The sequence below is a fragment of the Mya arenaria genome, chromosome 13, assembly GCF_026914265.1.
Source record: "Mya arenaria isolate MELC-2E11 chromosome 13, ASM2691426v1".
Lineage (NCBI taxonomy): Eukaryota > Metazoa > Mollusca > Bivalvia > Myida > Myidae > Mya > Mya arenaria.
Genome location: NC_069134.1, coordinates 15,768,475 through 15,791,225, shown reverse-complemented (window position 1 = coordinate 15,791,225; position 22,751 = coordinate 15,768,475). Strand labels below are relative to the sequence as shown.

Genomic DNA, 22,751 nt, shown 5'->3' with positions numbered 1-22,751 from the left:
ATATAATACTTTGTTGTTTCTCTATGTTAGAAAACTAGCAAATGAATTTGGTTGATCTTAAAACTATATAGCATTTTAAACTATATACTGGGTATGGTTTATTTTGAATACATGTTCAATAAGCCACATGGCCCGTGAGAAAAACAAAATACACGATTTAACATTTACAAATGACATAGCAAGTGGAGCACGGTAGGCTTGTTTAAATTTTACGAAAGATTTTACAGGTAACGAAGGACATGATAAAAGACAACGTAATACTTAAAGGTGCAAGTCGACATCATATACGGAGAAGGTGTTCATATACCAATATTACTATATAAACTATGAGGTAAAGCTATTGTAACGCACAATCGGTTCAATAACCTTTTGATCCTTTAAGTTATGATACCAATATAAGATGCTGATTGAAGAATATGCTTTTCGCCACATACTGGACGCATACATTTTTCAAAATGAAAAAGGTTCACTTACAAGGCAAAAGTAGACACCAGAATGGGTACTTTTCCTTAAAAATCCGCCATTTTTTTTTAAACCAAACATTTTTCTCACTATTTTTTGTGTGAGACTTTATTGCATCCACCCCCTTGTTTTAACGATGATTTTTTTCAGGTCTGACATTCGAATATCAATGGACATCTTCATCGTATGCTGTTTCAGGTCAAAGCATTCCGCTAAAAACAAGACACATATGTCAACAGGTTGTTTCATTCCGTTTATTTTTTTGTCTACGAGAGGAGGACAGTGGCAGAGAAAACAAAGCTAGGTTGCAAGCAGGCGCATTTGATATGTGAAATTAAAATTTCGTCGTGTGTAAGACATGGCAACATATTGAAGAAAAAGGCAGAAAGAAATGAAAATATATTTTCTAAAAAATAAAACAACGTTGGAAAATTAATGTGTTCATATTTCGTCCTCATTTTAATGCACTCTGTATCTGGAAAAGAGAAAAATAACAAAAGAAAATAACTAATAATAATAATAAATACATGTTATAAGGATGTCGACTTCATCTGTTTTTTTATCCAATAACAATACTCTCTGTCTCTGTTTCTTTAAGGAGAAACCCGGAGAAAAATGTGTATTGTCCTCCGTGAATTTTGATGTCGGGATCGATATTTTGAATGGAAATGTCATCACCGGTGTTCAGTTCAACCACAATCGTGCTGCCGGAGGTATCGTATCCTGAACTGTGCACGTACAGATAGCAAAGAATTTGGCCATTTTTCACCCACTTTAAATGGTCAGCAGTATTGGGAAAGGAGGAAAGCGTTGCGGAAAACACATAGATACCGTCGATTGGTGCGATAAAGACTCCTTGGTGGTTGTTATAAGCGCTTCCAACGTTTGTGATATCATTGTCGAAGATGATAGTTTGACCATTACCCAGGTGTTCAGAGTTATTGGTTGCCGTAGCGAAGAAAGCTATTGCTCTTGTATAAGCGTGTCGCCTGTTTCTTGAAATAGAGTCGCCAAGAGTTACATGTTTGTGTTTATGCGCTATTCCGCTAGTATCTTCCTTATTTTCATCGCCACCTGTGTCAGTTTCAGTTTTCTTTTGAAGCCATTCATTATTTGTTTCCAATTCAGTGTTTGCATTTTTCTGGTTGTCTTTCTGTTGCGTCGAAATAGTCAGTTGTTGCAGTCTTCGCTCTAAGTCTTCATTTATCTCGACCTGTTTCATATTTGTTTTCTCAAGGAGTTCCACTCTTCCAATAAGTTCTTCAATGACGGCATCCTTTGCATCGAGACGCTCAATAAGGTTTGTAATGGCATTGTCCTCGATCTCCCTTGCAATAACACCGAAAATAACTAGAAAAGCTATAAGAATCACTGAAGATATGAGTTTCTTCATTTTGTACGAGACAGTTATGAGCTCTGTACCGAGTGTTTGTCTCTATGTAACACATATGATGCGAGAGTAGATGGAGCATAAGGAATTTGGGTCATTGATAGATAAAGCAAAGGGATGGACGCAGATGTTGAGCAATTAACGACTGCAAACTATAATTTAACCCTATTTTTAGTTCTATACATTGTCAGTAAAATAATGTTTGAAATAGGATGAAAGCATGTTTCAGCAGATTGAAATATAATTAAACAAGTAGGCATCATTAACGACAGGTAACATTGCCAGTTATTATTTCAAATACGGTGCTTTAATCAACAAACATGAATAATCCATGTTACGCTTTTGATAACGATATAACAAGGTCTCATTTTCAGATGTACAGTTACCATTACTACATGCTTTCCCTCATTGGCTTGCCTCTCAATCCTAAATTTATATGTTTATTCGTAAAATCGTCTCAACTTCTGTATAATAAAAACAAAATTGTTAAAGCCAACTCCCAATTGCAACAAAATGAGACCATTTAATTTCTGCATTGCACAGTTCCATTTTACATTAAGATTCTTTGAGTATGCGGATAAACGAAGCTGGCCTCTGACAAGAGAAGAGAGAATATGTGTTTGCAAGCAATACACAGGCCGCTGACACACTAATACTGATGGACGCAAGACACTGGCCGCTGACACAAGGATACAGATGCACGCAAGACACTAGCCGCTGACACAAGAATACTGACGCCCGCAAGACACTGACCGCTGACACAAAAATACTGATACAAGCAAGACACTGGCCACTTACACAAGAATACAGATGCATGTAAGACACTGGCCGCTGACACAAGGATAAAGATGCACGTAAGACACTGCCGCTGACACAAGGATACTGATGCATGTAAGACACTGGCCACTTACACAAGAATACAGATGCATGTAAGACACTGGCCGCTGACACAAGGATAAAGATGCACGTAAGACACTGCCGCTGACACAAGAATACTGATGCATGTAAGACACTGGCCACTGACACAAGGATACAGATGCATGTAAGACACTGGCCGGTGACACAAGAATACTGATGCATGTAAGACACTGGCCGCTGTCACAAGGATACAGATGCACGTAAGACACTGGCCGCTGGCACAAGAATACTGATGCATGTAAGACACTGGCCACTGACACAAGGATACTGATGCATGTAAGACACTGACCGCTGACACAAGAATACTGATGCATGTAAGACACTGGCCACTGACACAATAATACTGGTGCATGTAAGACACTGGCCGCTGACACAAGAATACTGGTGCACGTAAGACACTGGCCACTGACACAATAATACTGGTGCACGTAAGACACTGGCCACTGACACAAGAATACTGGTGCATGTAAGACACTGGCCGCTGTCACAAGAATACTGATGCAGGCTAGACACTGCCGCTGACACAAGAATACTGATGCATGTAAGACACTGGCCACTGACACAAGAATACTGATGCACGTAAGACACTGGCCACTGACACAAGAATACAGATGCATGTAAGACACTGGCCGCTGACACAAGAATACTGGTGCACGTAAGACACTGGCCACTGACACAATAATACTGGTGCATGTAAGACACTTGCCGCTGACACAAGAATACTGGTGCATGTAAGACACTGGCCGCTGTCACAAGAATACAGATGCAGGCTAGACACCGCCGCTGACACAAGAATACTGATGCATGTAAGACACTGGCCGCGGACACAATAATACTGGTGCACGTAAGACACTCGCCGCTGTCACAAGAATACAGATGCACGTTAGACACTGCCGCTGACACATGAATACTGATGCATGTAAGACACTGACCGCTGTCACAAGAATACTGGTGCACGTTAGACACTGCCGCTGACACAAGAATACAGTTGCACGTTAGACACTGCCGCTGACACAAGAATACTGATGCAGGTAAGACACTGGCCACTGACACAAGAATACTGGTGCATGTAAGACACTGGCCACTGACACAATAATACTGATGCATGTAAGACACTGGCCGCTGGCACAAGAATACTGATGCATGTAAGACACTGGCCGCTGTCACAAGAATACAGATGCAGGCTAGACACTGCCGCTGACACAAGAATACTGATGCACGTAAGACACTGGCCACTGACACAAGAATACTGGTGCATGTAAGACACTGGCCGCTGTCACAAGAATACAGATGCAGGCTAGACACTGCCGCTGACACAAGAATACTGGTGCATGTAAGACACTGGCCACTGACACAAGAATACTGGTGCATGTAAGACACTGGCCACTGACACAAGAATACTGGTGCATGTAAGACACTGGCCACTGACACAAGAATACTGGTGCATGTAAGACACTGGCCGCTGACACAAGAATACTGGTGCATGTAAGACACTGGCCGCTGACACAAGAATACTGATGCATGTAAGACACTGGCTCTGACACAAGAATACTGGTGCATGTAAGACACTGGCCACTGACACAAGAATACTGGTGCATGTAAGACACTGGCCACTGACACAAGAATACTGATGCACGTAAGACACTGGCCACTGACACAAGAATACTGGTGCATGTAAGACACTGCCTCTGACACAAGAATACTGGTGCACGTAAGACACTGGCCACTGACACAAGAATACTGATGCATGTAAGACACTGGCCGCTGACACAAGAATACTGGTGCATGTAAGACACTGCCTCTGACACAAGAATACTGGTGCATGTAAGACACTGGCCACTGACACAAGAATACTGGTGCATGTAAGACACTGGCCGCTGACACAAGAATACTGGTGCATGTAAGACACTGGCCACTGACACAAGAATACTGATGCATGTAAGACACTGGCCGCTGGCACAAGAATACTGGTGCATGTAAGACACTGGCCACTGACACAAGAATACTGGTGCATGTAAGACACTGGCCACTGACACAAGAATACTGGTGCATGTAAGACACTGGCCACTGACACAAGAATACAGATGCATGTAAGACACTGGCCGCTGACACAAGAATACTGGTGCATGTAAGACACTGGCCACTGACACAAGAATACTGGTGCATGTAAGACACTGGCCACTGACACAAGAATACTGGTACACGTAAGACACTGGCCACTGACACAAGAATACTGGTGCACGTAAGACACTGGCCGCTGACACAAGAATACTGGTGCACGTAAGACACTGGCCGCTGACACAAGAATACTGGTGCACGTAAGACACTGGCCACTGACACAAGAATACTGGTGCACGTAAGACACTGGCCACTGACACAAGAATACTGGTGCACGTAAGACACTGGCCACTGACACAAGAATACTGGTGCACGTAAGACACTGGCCGCGGACACAAGAATACTGATGCATGTAAGACACTGGCCACTGACACAAGAATACTGGTGCACGTAAGACACTGGCCGCTGACACAAGAATACTGGTGCACGTAAGACACTGGCCACTGACACAAGAATACTGGTGCATGTAAGACACTGGCCGCTGTCACAAGAATACAGATACACGTAAGACACTGCCGCTGACACAAGGATACAAATGCACGTATATGCCTTGGCTGTTAAAGTTGGTGTCAACAAGCATTAGGATAAGGCAATGATTTAAGGTTTTATTCTGCGTAGCAAACCCTAATGTACCAAAATATAACACTTATAACAACAAGGGCAGAATAAAACAAATCTGTAAATAAATCTGGATAATGCTAAAATAATAGAACACATTACATACACATTGAGTTTCAGTGCAGATACAATATTTTGACAAACAATTACTTCTTTACACCTTCTTGCACAACTTCTTATATTTAAGAGTTCAAAATGTTAATATTTGTTGGAAAGAGATCTTTATTAATTAAAAGAAGTACAAGTAGGACGGAAAAGACCACTGATATTTCCATGTGTTGCGTTATTTCCAATATACATGTGCGTGTAAAGCAAGCACTAGGTAGACAAATGATAATAAAATAAACATGTTCAACAAATTCAAAATGAGTAAAACAAAGATAAACATATTAAGCACCCATGGTTCAAATGCCCAACAAGTTTTCTATTTTGTTTTCAAGATATTAAAGAGATTCCAAATGCCATGTAAATTTGAATCCTAGATTCCACTACATGAATTAATGCCACATTTTACCCATGCAATGTCATCAAAATTTGATGGACAAACTTAATTTTAACAAACAGTTTAAAGGGACTAGACACCAGATGATACATTTACAAGACAAAAAGAGAAAAAAAATGTCAAAAACTTACACAAAATTGACATTGTGTACAACGCATTGAATCTTACTAGCTGCATCACATAGCTTACGACACATGCATCTTTCTCAGTGTTTTCGTAGTTTTTTCGAAGTTTACTGGGGTTGTCTACAACGTCAATCACAGTAAGTTTAAAAATAGCGTCCGAATATTTATATGTACTCCTAAACAGATATTACATGAGCTGGAAAATCATTATGCGCTATTTTTAAAAGGGGAAACACTGATGAGACGGCAACATTATTGTTGCGTTTATTATTTTAACCATCTAAAATTATGTATTTTCGGCCTCCTACGCAATCTATTCTTGGCTCGTTTGTTTTTATAAAATCCTGTATTTGCCAATATTTGGACCATCTGGTGTCTAGTCCCTTTAACAATCAAAGAGGGAAAAAGGGTTAGGGTTTTATCACTATAATTGGGCAAATTGACAGTATGAAAGAGTACTTTGGCTAAAAATAGAATATGTTATCAGGAAGAGTGAGAAATGTTTAGTCGCATGACCAGAAATTTCATATGGTTTTACAATTCATTTTAGATGCATCAGCCTGAATCAATATAATGCACCAGTAAATTGTAACCACGGCCGCCCCAGGTCCGGGGAATAGCGGGGACTTTGACTTTCGGTCAAGCCAACCCCGGGTAAAATCCCCACCCTGCGGGGACGAACTGATGGTAAAATCCCTGCCAAATTCACCCGCACCCCAGGTTAGGCGCATTCCCCGCTATATTTGTGCGAAGACAAAACCACCGCATTCACCCGGCACTGAAAGGTAAAAACACGGCCCATTTCCCCGGCTAACCCCGGTACACCCCGGACCTGGGGGAGCCGTGGTCACAATTGACTGGTGCATAAGGTTATCCGTGAGACAGAAAAATTCTAGCCATGGAGAACTACAAAAGGGCTCTCTGCTTAAATAAGGTTTTAAACTGAATGATGAAAGAGATACTTTTTAAACAGAAAGGTTGATCGAGGAGCTCAGGTTGACAAAACCAAATGTATAGTAACATTCAAATGTTAGTACATACATGTAATGTACTTGTAAGGGATCACTTTTCACCAAGAAATGGAGGTTTTTCTTAAATAATCAGAGAAATGGGAGAAAGTTAAACCCCTGATCTAAAAATCAGTACAATCATTTTCATAATGTATGCTTATTGTAAGAACGAATTCACTAGCCTAATATAAATGAACTGAAATGACATTATTCTGCACCACTTTAGAACAATGTAGTCATATAAGATAGTTTATTTCAATTTTCTTTAAAAGAGTTCACATCCTGCTGAATTTCTTTCAACTTTTTAGAGGGGTAAAAGCGTTAATGGAAGAAAAATGGCGTTATCTGGTACAGTTTCAATCTTGCTGATAAACTCCTCATTCTCAGAGAAAAAAGTACTTTTTCTATTTTGCAGCTTTATAATTGGTACTGGCTAAAACTTAATGCAAAATATACAGACAAAACAAGCACACACATATTAAAAGCAAATCACAGCACTTCAATTTGTGGACATAAACAATAGATTTGTTCAGACCTTACAAAACAACATTAAATGTTCATGTGTTATTTTAATAATTAAACATTTATACATGTAGCTCTACAGGTTTATAATGTAATACACAAGAGTGTTAAAACTACTTGTATGTTCTATAATCTACTTTTTGATTCATTTACAATAAAAATGAATGACTGGAGTTAAATTGAAAGAAAGAATCAACTCAAAAAATTGTTTTGCACAAAATAGAATCAATCAAACTAACTATCCAATTTATTTGATATTTATTACTTTCATGGAATATTCAAATTCAAACAAAGTTTTAATGAGACTTTCAATACCAAACTACTCACAACCAAATGCGAAGTTTTGTATTGTGAAAACAAATATTTTTAACTATAAAAAAATAATTTTATCATTTTTGTATTCATGATAAAGATGAAACAAGAGGACACAAGTCCACACTTTCAGTGGTCTGTTGTTTTTCAGTCAAATAAGGGGCAGAACACAACTATTATTAAAACCAGAGTTTATAGGCATCATTGTAAAAGTGAATTTTCTCCAGCAACATATGTACCAAGTTTCATTGGAATATCTTTAATGGTTTATGAGTAATGGTCAAGGTTAAGAATTTTGCACGCCAACAACAATTCCCACCAGAAAGCCGACAACAACAATGTCAATGCTGTGACAATAACATGAATTATTTTCTTTGAAAAAAAAACAAACAAGGTAAACATCCATACATGAAGGATAGTATTTGAATGGCTTTTCTGAAGTATGTAAATCACAGCATCAGTTAATACTGATTTCAATGGCATACCGTGACCTATCCATCCCTATTTCATCTCAATACATCTCAGGTAGCCTTAGTTATCTGAGTTAGCCTTGATAACATATGGGCTGCTGCCTAGCCCCATGACAATGGAGCACACATGTAAACATTGGCATTGAGCCCTTAGACCTTACAATTATAATGAGTACATCTTGTTTCTATGATAAAAACTATATGTAGCTCTACAATGCATCCATAGGAATTCTCACTAACAGAATGATTAAAAATAAATGCCCAACTAAAATAGTAACATAAAAGAAAATCATTTCTATACAAACATTTATACATCAATCCCAATCATCTGTGCATGCATTAAAAAAATATGGACAATCAGAAAACCTTTTTTCAGCTTACAGTCACACTGACCTTGACCTTTGACCCACTGACCTCAAAATCAATAGGGTTCATCTGCTGGTCATGACCAATAAGCCTACCTAGTATGAGGTCCCTGGGTCAAAGCGTTCTCAAGTTATTGATCGGAAACCGTTTTTCATGTAAAGGTCACACTGACCTTGACCTTTGACCCACTGACCTCAAAATCAATAGGGTTCATCTGCTGGTCATGACCAATACACCTACCAAGTATGAGGTCCCTGGGTCAAAGCGTTCTCAAGTTATTGATCGGAAACCGTTTTTCATGTAAAGGTCACACTGACCTTGACCTTTGACCCACTGACCTCAAAATCAATAGGGTTCATCTGCTGGTCATGACCAATAAGCCTACCTAGTATGAGGTCCCTGGGTCAAAGCGTTCTCAAGTTATTGATCGGAAACCGTTTTTCATGTTAAGGTCACACTGACCTTGACCTTTGACCTCAAAATCAATAGGGTTCATCTGCTGGTCATGACCAATACACCTACCAAGTATGAGGTCCCTGGGTCAAAGCGTTCTCAAGTTATTGATCGGAAACCGTTTTTCATGTAAAGGTCACACTGACCTTGACCTTTGACCCACTGACCTCAAAATCAATAGGGTTCATCTGCTGGTCATGACCAATAAGCCTACCTAGTATGAGGTCCCTGGGTCAAAGCGTTCTCAAGTTATTGATCGGAAACCGTTTTTCATGTTAAGGTCACACTGACCTTGACCTTTGACCCACTGACCTCAAAATCAATAGGGTTCATCTGCTGGTCATGACCAATACACCTACCAAGTATGAGGTTCCTGGGTCAAAGCGTTCTCAAGTTATTGATCGGAAACCGTTTTTCATGTAAAGGTCACACTGACCTTGACCTTTGACCCACTGACCTCAAAATCAATAGGGTTCATCTGCTGGTGATGACCAATACACATACCAAGTATGAGGTCCCTCGGTCAAAGCGTTCTCAAGTTATTGATCGGAAACCATTTGGTATTCCGACCGACCGACCGACAGACCGACCGACCGACCGACCGACATGTGCAAAACAATATACCCCACTTTTTTCAAAAGGGGGCATAAAAATGTATTATATGTATGTACCTCAACATAATACTTCTTTTAGCATGAGTTCACCATTAACATACTGGTACCATATTCATTTTGATCAATAATTGTATTCAAACTACTATATGGTTTTATGACATTCTGAATATAAAATGCACCAGTAGGGAATTAACTTATAATAATGTTTAAAAATAAGTGTTGTAAAAAAATAAGTGCTTAATAAGATCCAGACTAGAAAATATTTTTCTTATAACATATATTCTGGACAATACAGCTGTATTTATTCACCAAAATAATTACTAATAAAAAATAAAGCAAAATTACTTTTTATGCTGGCACAGTAAAACATTACAACAATTATTTTTGGCAAACAAGTATTGATTTTTTCCACCATAGAAAGTTTATATCAAATTTTCTTCACTTCATGCCAAATGTCACATAACTTCTCTCAAAGTTGTTTCTTTGACTTCAATGTCATAACCCCCCCCCCCCCCGCGAAATCTAATAATATCACATCCCTATGCCTCATCCTCATAAAGGTGCAACAACAAGATTTTCTGTTGACTTGCTAGGAGTGATTGTGACGGAGTTATCCAGATTTTCTAGGTCGTAGAGGACATCTAGCACGCAGGACACACTCCAAGCCTGGGCCGGACAACCAAACATATTTGGCTGAAATCAACAGAAAATCGGTTACAATTTGCAATACATGAAAGCATACTTGCATATATTCTTAACTTCTTATCTTTTTTTTTTTAAATAAGTTTTCTTAAGAAACAATAGATGTTTTCTGATTGGAAATTGAAATTGAAAACATCCAGGAAACACCCAACTTGAGTGCGATGTCACTCGACTAGGGATTCTGATCATGACGTGGCTGACCTAAGTCCCACGTCAATAACACATAGAAACCCTGATATCTATGAAACGTGGATTAACGACGTCATCTCGCTGTGCGATACTCGTCAGGCGCCTGTCTTAATGAATTTTCATCTGATATCTACATAAGTACTCCTGAATATATTCTGGTATACTGTAGGTAAGTTGTAAATCAAATATTTAAATAACTAAATACTCATAATATATATAGCTAATTTGGACAGGAACTGCAAAATTTAAAGATTAATTTTGCAATGTCTGTTCCATTAATTCCCAACCTATGGAAGGATTTTAAAATAAATCTGCACAAAGGTTACAGTCAACCATAAAGGTCACACCTCTGGGCCAAAGGCCATTTTCGTGTCCACTCCATAACTCCTCAAGCAACAGAAGGATTTCAAAATGCCTCAACAAAAAATCTTCTATCACCTGAGGAGTTAAGATGTGGACATAAAACAGGGGACAGACGAAGTGGCAACTTTTTGCTCTCCTGTATTTATTCGGGTAGCAAAGTAACAAGAATGAAACTGCCATATTCTATATGCATTTCTAATGATTTTTGTTCTTTTTTATTCTGAACATAACGCCTCTCTTTACAATTTGGCCTTTACAATGGTGTGTCAATTCACATCAAACAAGGGGCATAACCCAGTAAATCAAAGTCATCTAAAGTCATTTCAAGGTACTTCCTACAGTTTTTGATATCTGAGTAATAACTTACTTTAATTAAAGCTGCATAATAGTCTGAAGTTAAAAGCTCTCAACTTTGATTTCAGGATTTCTCCAGAATTTTTATTTAAAAACCGTGGCCAACATGAGAATGGTTTCATAAGCATGGAATAGGTTCAAGGTTTTGTAAAACTACTCCAATGGCACCAAGGCAATAACAATATCTTCATTACATTTCTTCAGCAGACTGACAAATTCAAAACCTTACTTCTCCATTGTGATTGGTCAGTTCAGGCAGTGACCTCCAGGATGAGTTCATGACCTCTTCATAATGTCTGGTCAAGGTCGTTCTTATAAATAAAACAGTCTCCTTCAGGATACCAGGTCGCGATGACTCAAGCTTTTTGGCAAACAACAGCTTGGCTCTCAGGAAGTAGCCAATCGGCCACACCCATTCCTATGATAAACAAATAGCCTTTTCATTAGTATAAAATAACAATCTAAGGACTTAAAAGTGTACTTCTACACACAAATGCATTCATGTTAACTTTTAAGCTAATCATAATAAATTGTTACAGAGAAACTACTAAATGTCATTTGAAAGGAGATATAAATAGAGGATATCTACTTTAAAAAACAACAACTGTGTTACAAAGAAGCCATGGCAAATATAGTGCACTATAATTCAAACAGTACATAAGCACATTAACATGAAAATCTCAACAAAATAAGTAATTTCCTCAGCTAATAGTTCAAATTTATTTTATAAACATCAGCAGTGATTTTGAAGCAAAGAAAGTAATATAAGGCCTAAAAAAAATGTCTGTTTCGGGTAACCCGACCCTACCTATAAAAAAAACTTTTTTTTTCTGTTTCTGAGCAAAAAAAATATTCGTTAGCGAATAGAGAGTTACGAAGGGCGGATAAATGCAGATTTTAATCGGAATTATTGTTTATATGATAAAACAAAGTCAGGCAATGACAGTAATGTAGGAAAGACTGCCATGTGCAAGAAAACACTCTGAACTTACGACAGATTTTGAAAAAAATAAATAAAAAAAATAAAAATAAATCCCTACCTAGAAATTTTGGGAAGGTTACCCTACTGGTTGAGAAGCAGTTTCCGACAGTTTTTATACGTTTTTATTGAATTATTTATACATGTTTAAATACCTACTAAAATTGTTCACATTTTAGATAACTACAGCTCAAGCTGCTATTATCGATATATTTTTCACATGTGTGACGTCACAAATAGTGTATCTAATAGGGGCCCAAAGAGGGAACTTACACTGTTCAGATTAGTTTGTGATGAGAAGCAGTTTCCGACAAATCGAGATCGGGGCAGATTTAAGGTGCCCATTATGTGTTTTTATTATTCGTTTATTGAATATACTTAATATCAGACTGTATTAAGAGAAATATTATTTAATTTTTCAGCATTAACGAAAAATTTAAACCTTAAAATTACGACAATCAATTCATACTCGAAATTAGGCAGACACTGAAAATCAATGATATTTTGATTCATCTCTGATAGAAACTTGTGTTTGTAAACATTTAAGTGAATGTGGGTGCGAAACATGCATGACATCAGTGTTCACAAATATGTACACAATGATCGTCGATTATATAAGTCAATTTAGGAAAACCTTGTAACTATTCATAGATATGCAAATTAGGTTTACACGCATGCGCAATACGCTGCGCGTGCCGATCCCCCCACGTGCAAGCTTGTGTACAAAATGAAAAATAAACATTAAACATTAAATAATAATACAAGTTTTTTACGTTTCTCGGTAAGAATTTCAACTTTTGATTGCCTTGTTACGATAAAGTTGAATTGCAATACCTTCTTTATGAATATCTAAAGAAAGTACGCGAAAAAGCGATTTGTCGGAAACTGCTTTCCGTCGGAAACTGCTTCTCAACCAGTAAACAATTTTATTTTTTTGGCCTAATCATGAATCAAATGCAGTATACCGGTCCCTGGTGGTAGCTGAACCCCTTGGCAATCTTGGCATCTGCACATTCTATCCGGTTATCATAGTATGGCACATAGCTCCAGTCACTGCAATATATGTTGTAAATAATCTGTACTAATAGTACAAAAAGAGGAGAAAAAATAATAGAAACCAAGCATAGTACTACTATGCTTGGTTTCTATTATTTTTTCTCCTCTTTTTTTAAACAAAATTAATTTAAAAGAATAGTACATCAAACACAAGAATTGAATCAGATAAATAACAAAGTTGGGTGTGTGGGCAATGAAAATCACAGATTTACAATTTTTTTTGAAAATTATTTTTACCTTGATCGATTCTGATATATGCACCAAAAAGCACCAAATAAGTATGAGTCCAATTTTGACAATCTTTACAAAAATATCATAAGATAATATGTGCCTATTTATGGATGATCCATCTGTAAAGGCACATAAACTCATGATCAGGCAGAAACAGTTGCACGTAACCTCATGATTGAACAGAAAGAGTTGCACGTAACCTGATGATCAGACAGACACAGTTGCATGTTACCTTATGATCAGACAGAAACAGTTGCACATAAACTCATGATCAGACAGAAACAGTCGCACATAAACTCATGATCAGACAGAAACAGTTGCACATAACCTTATGATCAGACAGAAACAGTTTGTAAGGCTTCGAGGGAAATGAGGTACATGTACAGGTTTGTAAGGCTTCGAGGGAAATGAGGTACATGTACAGGTTTGTAAGACTTTGAGGAAAATGAGGTACATGTACAAGTTTGTGGTTTGTAAGGCTTCGAGGGAAATGAGGTACATGTACAGGTTTGTAAGGCTTCGAGGGAAATGAGGTACATGTACAGGTTTGTAAGGCTTCGAGGGAAATGAGGTACATGTACAGGTTTGTAAGGCTTTGAGGGAAATGAGGTACATGTACAGGTTTGTAAGGCTTCGAGGGAAATGAGGTACATGTACAGGTTTGTAAGGCTTCGAGGGAAATGAGGTTCATGTACAGGTTTGTTAGGCTTCGAGGGAAATGAGGTACATGTACAGGTTTGTAAGGCTTTGAGGGAAATGAGGTACATGTACAGGTTTGTAAGGCTTCGAGGGAAATGAGGTACATGTACAAGTTTATAAGGCTTCGAGGGAAATGAGGTACATGTACAAGTTTATAAGGCTTTGAGGGAAATGAGGTACATGTACAAGTTTGCAAGGCTTCAAGGGAAATGAGGTACATGTACAAGTGTATAAGGCTTCGAGGGAAATGAGGTACATGTACAAGTTCTCAAGGCTTCAAGGGAAATCATGTACAAGTTTGTAAGGCTTCGAGGGAAATGAGGTACATGTACAAGTTTGTAAGGCTAAGAGGGAAATGAGGTACATGTACAGGTTTGTAAGGCTTCGAGGAAAATGAGGTACATGTACACATTTCCAAGGCTTCGAGGGAAATGAGGTACATGTATGTATCTAGTGCACATACTCTGGGTCAAGTGTTTTCATCCCAAGTGGTCCCAGAAGAATCTTCTGAGCCATCCCAAGTGCTGTCCAGGCATGGTCTGGGTTGAACAGGTCTGGTGCCTTAAAATATTTATAATATTGCTTGTATATAGACAGAAAATATTAATACTAAATGAATCTTAAAACAACTACCAAACTCTGCATGTAGATAAGAGAATTGGGTATATCCAGAACAAGCATCTTAGGCACCAAAAAGCTTTCTGCACTTATTTTCTTATATTTACAGGTAAAAGAAACTTTATAAAACAAAAACATTGATTTTAGAGTATTTCTTGATAATTTTTCAACAAATGTCCCTAATGAATTCATTGTAATGAAATTCACATTTTAAATAAACAAACAAATTCAATTGCCTTAACCATTATTTCACTACTTTAATGTATTAGCACGCCAGAGTCACAATACATACCACAACCATAGCTATAGGGAAGTTAGGCCGCAGCTGTGTGTTTGTCCAGAACTGGGTGGCGAAATATGTGTCCTTGTAGATTCCACGTTTTGCGATCAGCTCTGGTGCCTGCTCGCCCTCAACTGGTTCCGTATTTACCCAAAAACAAAACTCAAAGTTCTTCTTTATAAGGTTGTACCAGTCTAGAAATGACACCTGTTCTTCATTTCCTGAAACAGAGTAATTATAATAACTTTATTCAGGCTGCTGGGAACCGATTAGATACATGTAAATGAGCAAGGAGTGTACCGTTATAAGGCTTTTGCAAATTGCATATCTAAGTTTAAGACATTCTCCTGAAAATATGTTATTTTTCCACATATTGATTATTAATAATGTTCTATACCCAAGTCAGAAGCACATTTCCATATGGTAGCCCTGTAAGTGTACCCACCATTAAAATAGCTGGTGACTCCACTATACGGATAGTGTCCCGCCTTATGGAGCCCATCCAGCCACAGCATACTTGAGGCAGACAGCCCAATCAACTCCACCGCAGAACCATCCCTGCAAACAGGCCATCATTACCACACCAAACATAATTATAAACACACATCATCTCAAATAACTGGGTTGGTGACAAAATAAATGGTTGTGTTCTGGTTTTGGCTGAATCAATACTTTTACTGTCCCAATTGCAACATTCAGATTTATTTGTATTTTGTATTTTCAGCTTTCTATTGTCTGTTAGCAAAGTAGATAGATAGATAGATTTATTTCGGCATAGGAAGCATATACATAGTTAACAACATAACATAGGATAAAATAATGAGCATTATTAAATACTATATCACATACGAGAAAACTATGACATACACACCAACACCAAGGATAACACAAAAAAGGGCAAGCCCTTATTTCCATTGTGGTCCTTTGTATTGGCGGCATGACACAGAGAGGCGGACCTAAATATAATCATGTGTAAAAGTACTATTGAGTCATAAAAATGTATATCACAGTCAAATCTTGATTTAGTGACACTCCTGTTTGCAGCTAGGATTTAAAACACATTTCTAAAATTGTAAAAAGATATTAGCAAACAATTTAAAATCCTGAGCCGAAATAGGTAAAAACAATTTTAAATACTGTTCATAAGATGCCTTTTGATGGCAACCTTAAAATTTTGTAACCTGTTGATCTCCGTTAACTCTACAGGTAAATCATTCCATAGTTTAATTCCAGAGAAAGCAAAGGACTTAGAACCATGACTTTTGACTTTAGGTAGACAATACCCACCCTTTTGACTAAGTCTTGTACTATAATTATGTACGGAATCTTGCGAAATAAAGTGTTCACCCATGTAATCCGGAGACAGGCCATTTTTTATCTTAAAAACATGACACAACATTATCTGTTCAACGTAGCAAAAAAAAATCAAAGCAGGTAAAGTCTGCCTCTAACCTTGGCGTTGCTGGCTTGCCACTGTTCCCAGCCAGGTTAGAGGAGCCCATCTTATCCATCCATGTACCACAGTTGTGCTCATTTCCCCCATACACGAAGCCCAGGTCCCACTTCACGCCCACCTCCATGTCAAACCCTGTAACAGAGCAAGGATCTGAAGATTAAACAGTGGAATGGGAACCAAATTGAAATACCAGTATATATGTAGCATTGGTAAATTGGCAGTCAGCCATTATTTCAAACTGAGAGATTAAAATAGAGACTGGCCAGTATAGTCTAAACGTGATATTTGTAATACAATAATACTAGCCTGGATTAGGTAAAATTGTCAATATAATGTCACTTCTTATATAACAATTATTTCATAAATTACAGGATATACAGTACTGGGGAAAGGCTTGCATTTTTGTTTTGGTTAATTTGTATTTCAGATAAACAAGTTTCTTAAAACATGAATCAAAACAAACTATTTGACAGGACAAAGTTTGTTATATCAAAGAAAAATTGAAATACTTTTTACGTTGAAAGTAAAGTATGGTGTGTTTTTTTAAATATCGTCATGCATGTATTTTTCATCGTAAATACAAGTCGTATGTATATATATATATTCATACACATAGTATGTGGAAGATAGAATGCCACATTCATATATACAATAAAAATAGAACCATGCTTCAGGAAATTATTGCGCTAATATTTGAAGCAAAGGAATCATCAGTACTGGTAAAATTGAACTAAAATGTTTTAACAGTCTAGTTATTGGACAAAAAGATTGTGCTATTATAATAAAGCAATTAAAAGCAAAGGGTCTTATGTATAGAGAATACTAGGTTAGTGCCGTGGATGAAGGAAGTTTGTCTGGAAAGGCGGAGGAATTTATCCAGTGAGCCGAAGTAGTAATAAAGGAGTTATAAAAATACATGGAAGCTGATAAGTGCTCAAGGCAAAAGTGCCCCTGCATACACTTATATAAACTAAAAACACTTTCTATCTGGGGAATGTTTATGTCGGGAGTGACCTTTGTCTGTCATGTGTTCGTCAATAGCCGCACCCGCCCTCCTCTCTCGGAACTTGATCCCCGCCGCATGTTTCTGTAGAGCCTCCTGAACCACCTCCACAAGGGGCTGGTCCTGAAGAAATACACTTTTCAGTTAAGAAATTAGCATTGTATCTTAATAAAAATTATTTTTATCAAAATAAATAAAAAACATTTCTGTTTGATATAGGTGTAATGTAAACTTTTTCCATGAGTCATTGATGTAAAATAAATTCTAACTGCCATGCAAAAGATAATACTGCATGACATTGAATCATTGGCATGTCCTTACATCTTTCCCCCCACTAAACATCGATGCACTCACATGTTCTCCAGGCCCCTGTGGTTCAGCATCATCAGTGGGGTAAATCCTAGCAACAGTGTCCTTTAGAATGGCCAGCCCCTCCGGCACCATGTTACAGTAGTCCTGTATGGACTGAAGCCAAAACCAAACTGCGTCTCGGCAGTTATACCGTGCACCAATTCCCTTGTTGAGCAAATTGGGGATCAAGCCATGGCGCATGGCACCTGCATATGCTAGGATGACATACCTGAATATTATGAAATATATGCATTAGGCTTCAAATAACAAACCTTTTCCTTATTGTAGAGAGTTATACCACTGTTATTGTCAAAGCAGTTATCAAAATATTAAAGATGGCAATTTTAGTATTGAATGTCACTGACTTGATTCTTTATTTTGACTTGCATGTTTTCTAAGCTTACTAGTAACTGTCACTGTTTCTAAGCTTACTTTTGACTGTCATTGTTTCTAAGCTTACTCTTGATTGTCATTGATTTTATGGCTATTTCTGACTGTCAATTATTCTATACTTACATTTGACTTTCACTGATTCTATTCTGACAGTTGGATGTCACTGATTCTATGCTTACACTTGACTTTCACCGATTCTATGCTTACAATTAAATGTCACCTAGTCTATGCTTTCAAGTGAATGTCACCTATTATATGCTTACAATCGAATGTCACCTAGTCTATGCTTACAATTGAATGTCACTGATTCCATTCTTACAACTGAATGTCACCTAGTCTATGCTGACAATTGAATGTCACTGATTCTATGCTTACAATTGACAGTCACTGTTTCTATGCCTACAATTGACAGTAACTGTTTCTAAGCTTACACTTGACTTTCACTGATTCCATGCTAACAATTGACAGTAACTGTTACTATGCTAACAATTTAATGTCACCTATTCTATGCTTACAATTGACTGTCACTGATTCTAAGCTTACAATTAAATGTCACTTATTTTATGATTACTTTTGACTGGCACTGATTCTAAGCTTAGACTTGACTGACACTGATTCTACGCTTACAATTTAATGTCACTTATTCTATGCTTACTATTGACTGGCACTGATTATATGCTTTCACTTGACTGACACTGATTTTATGCTTACAATTAAATGTCACTTATTCTATGCTTACTTTTGACTGTCACTGATTCTACGCCTACTTTTGACTGTCACTGATTCTACCCTTACAATTTAATGTCACTTATTCTATGCCTACTATTGACTGTCACTGATTCTAAGCTTACAATTTAATGTCACTTACTCTATGCTTACTATTGACTGGCACTGATTACATGCTTACAATTTAATGTCACTTATTCTATGCTTACTATTGACTGTCACTGATTCTACGCTTACAATTTAATGTCACTTACTCTATGCTTACTATTGACTGGCACTGATTATATGCTTACACTTACTGACACAGATTCTACGCATACAATTTAATGTCACTTATTCTATGCTTACTATTGACTGGCACTGATTATATGCTTACACTTGACTGACACTGATTCTACGATTACAATTTAATGTCACTTATTTTATGCTTACTATTGACTGTCACCTTTTCTATGCTAACAATTTAATGTCACTGGTACTACGCTTTCTATTGACTGTCACTGATTCTATGCTTATAATTTAATGTCACTGATTCTATGCTGACTATTGACTGTCACTGATTCTATGCCTACTATTGACTGTCACTGATTCTATGGCTACTATTGACTGTCACTGATTCTATGCCTACTATTGACTGTCACTGATTCTATGCCTACTATTGACTGTCACTGATTCTATGCTTACTATTGACTGGCACTGGTTCTATGCTTACTATTGACTGACACTGATTCTATGCTTACTATTGACTGGCACTGATTCTATGCCTACTATTGACTGACACTGATTCTATGCCTACTATTGACTGACACTGGTTCTATGCCTACTATTGACTGTCACTGATTCTATGCTTACTATTGACTGACACTGGTTCTATGCTTACTATTGACTGACACTGATTCTATGCCTACTATTGACTGTCACTGATTCTATGCTTACTATTGACTGGCACTGGTTCTATGCTTACTATTGACTGTCACTGATTCTATGCCTACTATTGACTGTCACTGATTCTATGGCTACTATTGACTGTCACTGATTCTATGGCTACTATTGACTGTCACTGATTCTATGCTTACTATTGACTGTCACTGATTCTATGGCTACTATTGACTGTCACTGATTCTATGGCTACTATTGACTGTCACTGATTCTATGGCTACTATTGACTGGCACTGATTCTATGCTTACTATTGACTGTCACTGATTCTATGCCTACTATTGACTGTCACTGATTCTATGGCTACTATTGACTGTCACTGATTCTATGCCTACTATTGACTGTCACTGATTCTATGCTTACTATTGACTGGCACTGGTTCTATGCTTACTATTGACTGGCATTGATTCTATGGCTACTATTGACTGGCACTGATTCTATGGCTACTATTGACTGGCACTGATTCTATGCTTACTATTGACTGGCACTGATTCTATGCTTACTATTGACTGACACTGATTCTATGCTTACTATTGACTGACACTGATTCTATGCTTACTATTGACTGTCACTGATTCTATGCTTACTATTGACTGTCACTGATTCTATGCTTAGTATTGACTGACACTGATTCTATGCTTACTATTGACTGTCACTGATTCTATGCTTACTATTGACTGTCACTGATTCTATGCTTACTATTGACTGACACTGATTCTATGCTTACTATTGACTGTCACTGATTCTATGCTTACTATTGACTGACACTGATTCTATGCTTACTATTGACTGACACTGATTCTATGCTTACTATTGACTGTCACTGATTCTATGCTTACTATTGACTGTCACTGATTCTATGCTTACTATTGACTGTCACTGATTCTATGCTTACTATTGACTGACACTGATTCTATGCTTACTATTGACTGACACTGATTCTATGCTTACTATTGACTGTCACTGATTCTATGCTTACTATTGACTGTCACTGATTCTATGCTTACTATTGACTGACACTGATTCTATGCTTACTATTGACTGACACTGATTCTATGCCTACTATTGACTGACACTGATTCTATGCTTACTATTGACTGTCACTGATTCTATGCTTACTATTGACTGTCACTGATTCTATGCTTACTATTGACTGTCACTGATTCTATGCTTACTATTGACTGTCACTGATTCTATGCTTACTATTGACCGTCACTGATTCTATGCTTACTATTGACTGTCACTGATTCTATGCTTACTATTGACTGTCACTGATTCTATGCTTACTATTGACTGGCACTGATTCTATGCTTACTATTGACTGGCACTGATTCTATGCTTACTATTGACTGGCACTGATTCTATGCTTACTATTGACTGTCACTGATTCTATGCTTACTATTGACTGGCACTGATTCTATGCTTACTATTGACTGTCACTGATTCTATGCTTACTATTGACTGTCACTGATTCTATGCTTACTATTGACTGTCACTGATTCTATGCTTACTATTGACTGTCACTGATTCTATGCTTACTATTGACTGTCACTGATTCTATGCTTACTATTGACTGACACTGATTCTATGCTTACTATTGACTGACACTGATTCTATGCTTACTATTGACTGACACTGATTCTATGCTTACTATTGACTGTCACTGATTCTATGCTTAGGATTAAATGTAACTGACTTTTTACATCGATTTTGTTCTTGCAGTAAGTAGATTATTTAAGCAGTGATAGTTTAAGTTAAGACCTACCTTGCTTCGTTGTATCTGCCTGTGAGCAACAAAAGTCCCCTGAGGGCAATGAACGTGTCCCGGCCCCAGTTACGCATGTATGAACTTGAGAAATGAGGAAACCCTGAAATCAATAATTTATACATATAATACATCATTGATGTATGCACATAAACAATGAACAGCAAGAATTATGGAATACACGATTGAAATTTGGACTTGCATACACGCAACATGTGATTGAAATTTTAATATTGCAAGGGACCTTTTGCTAAACTTGCAAAATTTTGCAATGTGGTTAGTTTTTTTTTTCAGATATAAAGTAGAGCACTTGATTGTTAAACTAGCCTATTATCGGATAGTTTTTATTATATGGGCTCCTACTGGTTATGGAAATGACGTAATGGTTCCACTTTGTCATTGGCTAAATGGAGTGCTACAGTCTCCACATCAAGTGTGTATTGTGTTTTCTCATCAACAATCTAGATTTTGGATATAAAATTTAAGATTGTCATTCACTAATGTATATTGAACGATCTTCAATGTTATAAATGATACCGTAATTTGCAGACAACAGTGTTGGATGAATTGTTACTTTGTGTTGCTTTTCAAGATTCTTGATAAACCCAGGAGTATAAAAAATATCTCAAATTGAATGGCTATCTTTGGCACGATGATCATAGTTTCACTGGGTCCTGGGACACAGGAAAAAGCACACTTTAAGACCTTCATGGACGCATAAATTATTTTTTATATATCTTTTTTGAACTAAATTATGTAAGCGTGTTTT

The 22,751-nt window shown here is 37.4% G+C and overlaps 2 protein-coding genes across 3 annotated transcripts in view; both read right to left on the bottom strand.

Moving 5' to 3' along the window:
• Positions 1–530: 530 nt before the first annotated feature.
• Positions 531–2,083, bottom strand: LOC128214945 (caprin-2-like). The gene has a single exon (XM_052921666.1). The coding sequence runs from the start codon at positions 1,853–1,855 to the stop codon at positions 1,022–1,024; it is 834 nt and encodes a 277-aa protein (XP_052777626.1). The 5' UTR covers positions 1,856–2,083; the 3' UTR covers positions 531–1,021.
• A 3,396-nt stretch (positions 2,084–5,479) lies between these two features.
• The window catches only part of LOC128213539 (glycogen debranching enzyme-like), a 39,290-nt gene continuing 22,018 nt past the window's right edge, over positions 5,480–22,751 (bottom strand). Inside the window, exons 20-29 of one of the 2 annotated variants that reach the window (XM_052919328.1) lie at positions 21,983–22,085; positions 18,165–18,390; positions 17,792–17,933; positions 16,804–16,939; positions 15,797–15,909; positions 15,364–15,572; positions 14,917–15,014; positions 13,433–13,520; positions 11,718–11,906; positions 5,480–10,573 (exon numbers count right to left, since the gene is read on the bottom strand). In XM_052919328.1, coding sequence (XP_052775288.1) covers positions 10,433–10,573; positions 11,718–11,906; positions 13,433–13,520; positions 14,917–15,014; positions 15,364–15,572; positions 15,797–15,909; positions 16,804–16,939; positions 17,792–17,933; positions 18,165–18,390; positions 21,983–22,085 — 1,445 coding nt within the window. In that variant the 3' untranslated portion in view covers positions 5,480–10,432. The remainder of the gene's footprint in view (positions 10,574–11,717; positions 11,907–13,432; positions 13,521–14,916; positions 15,015–15,363; positions 15,573–15,796; positions 15,910–16,803; positions 16,940–17,791; positions 17,934–18,164; positions 18,391–21,982; positions 22,086–22,751) is intronic. The other variant, XM_052919330.1, reaches the window with a different exon arrangement.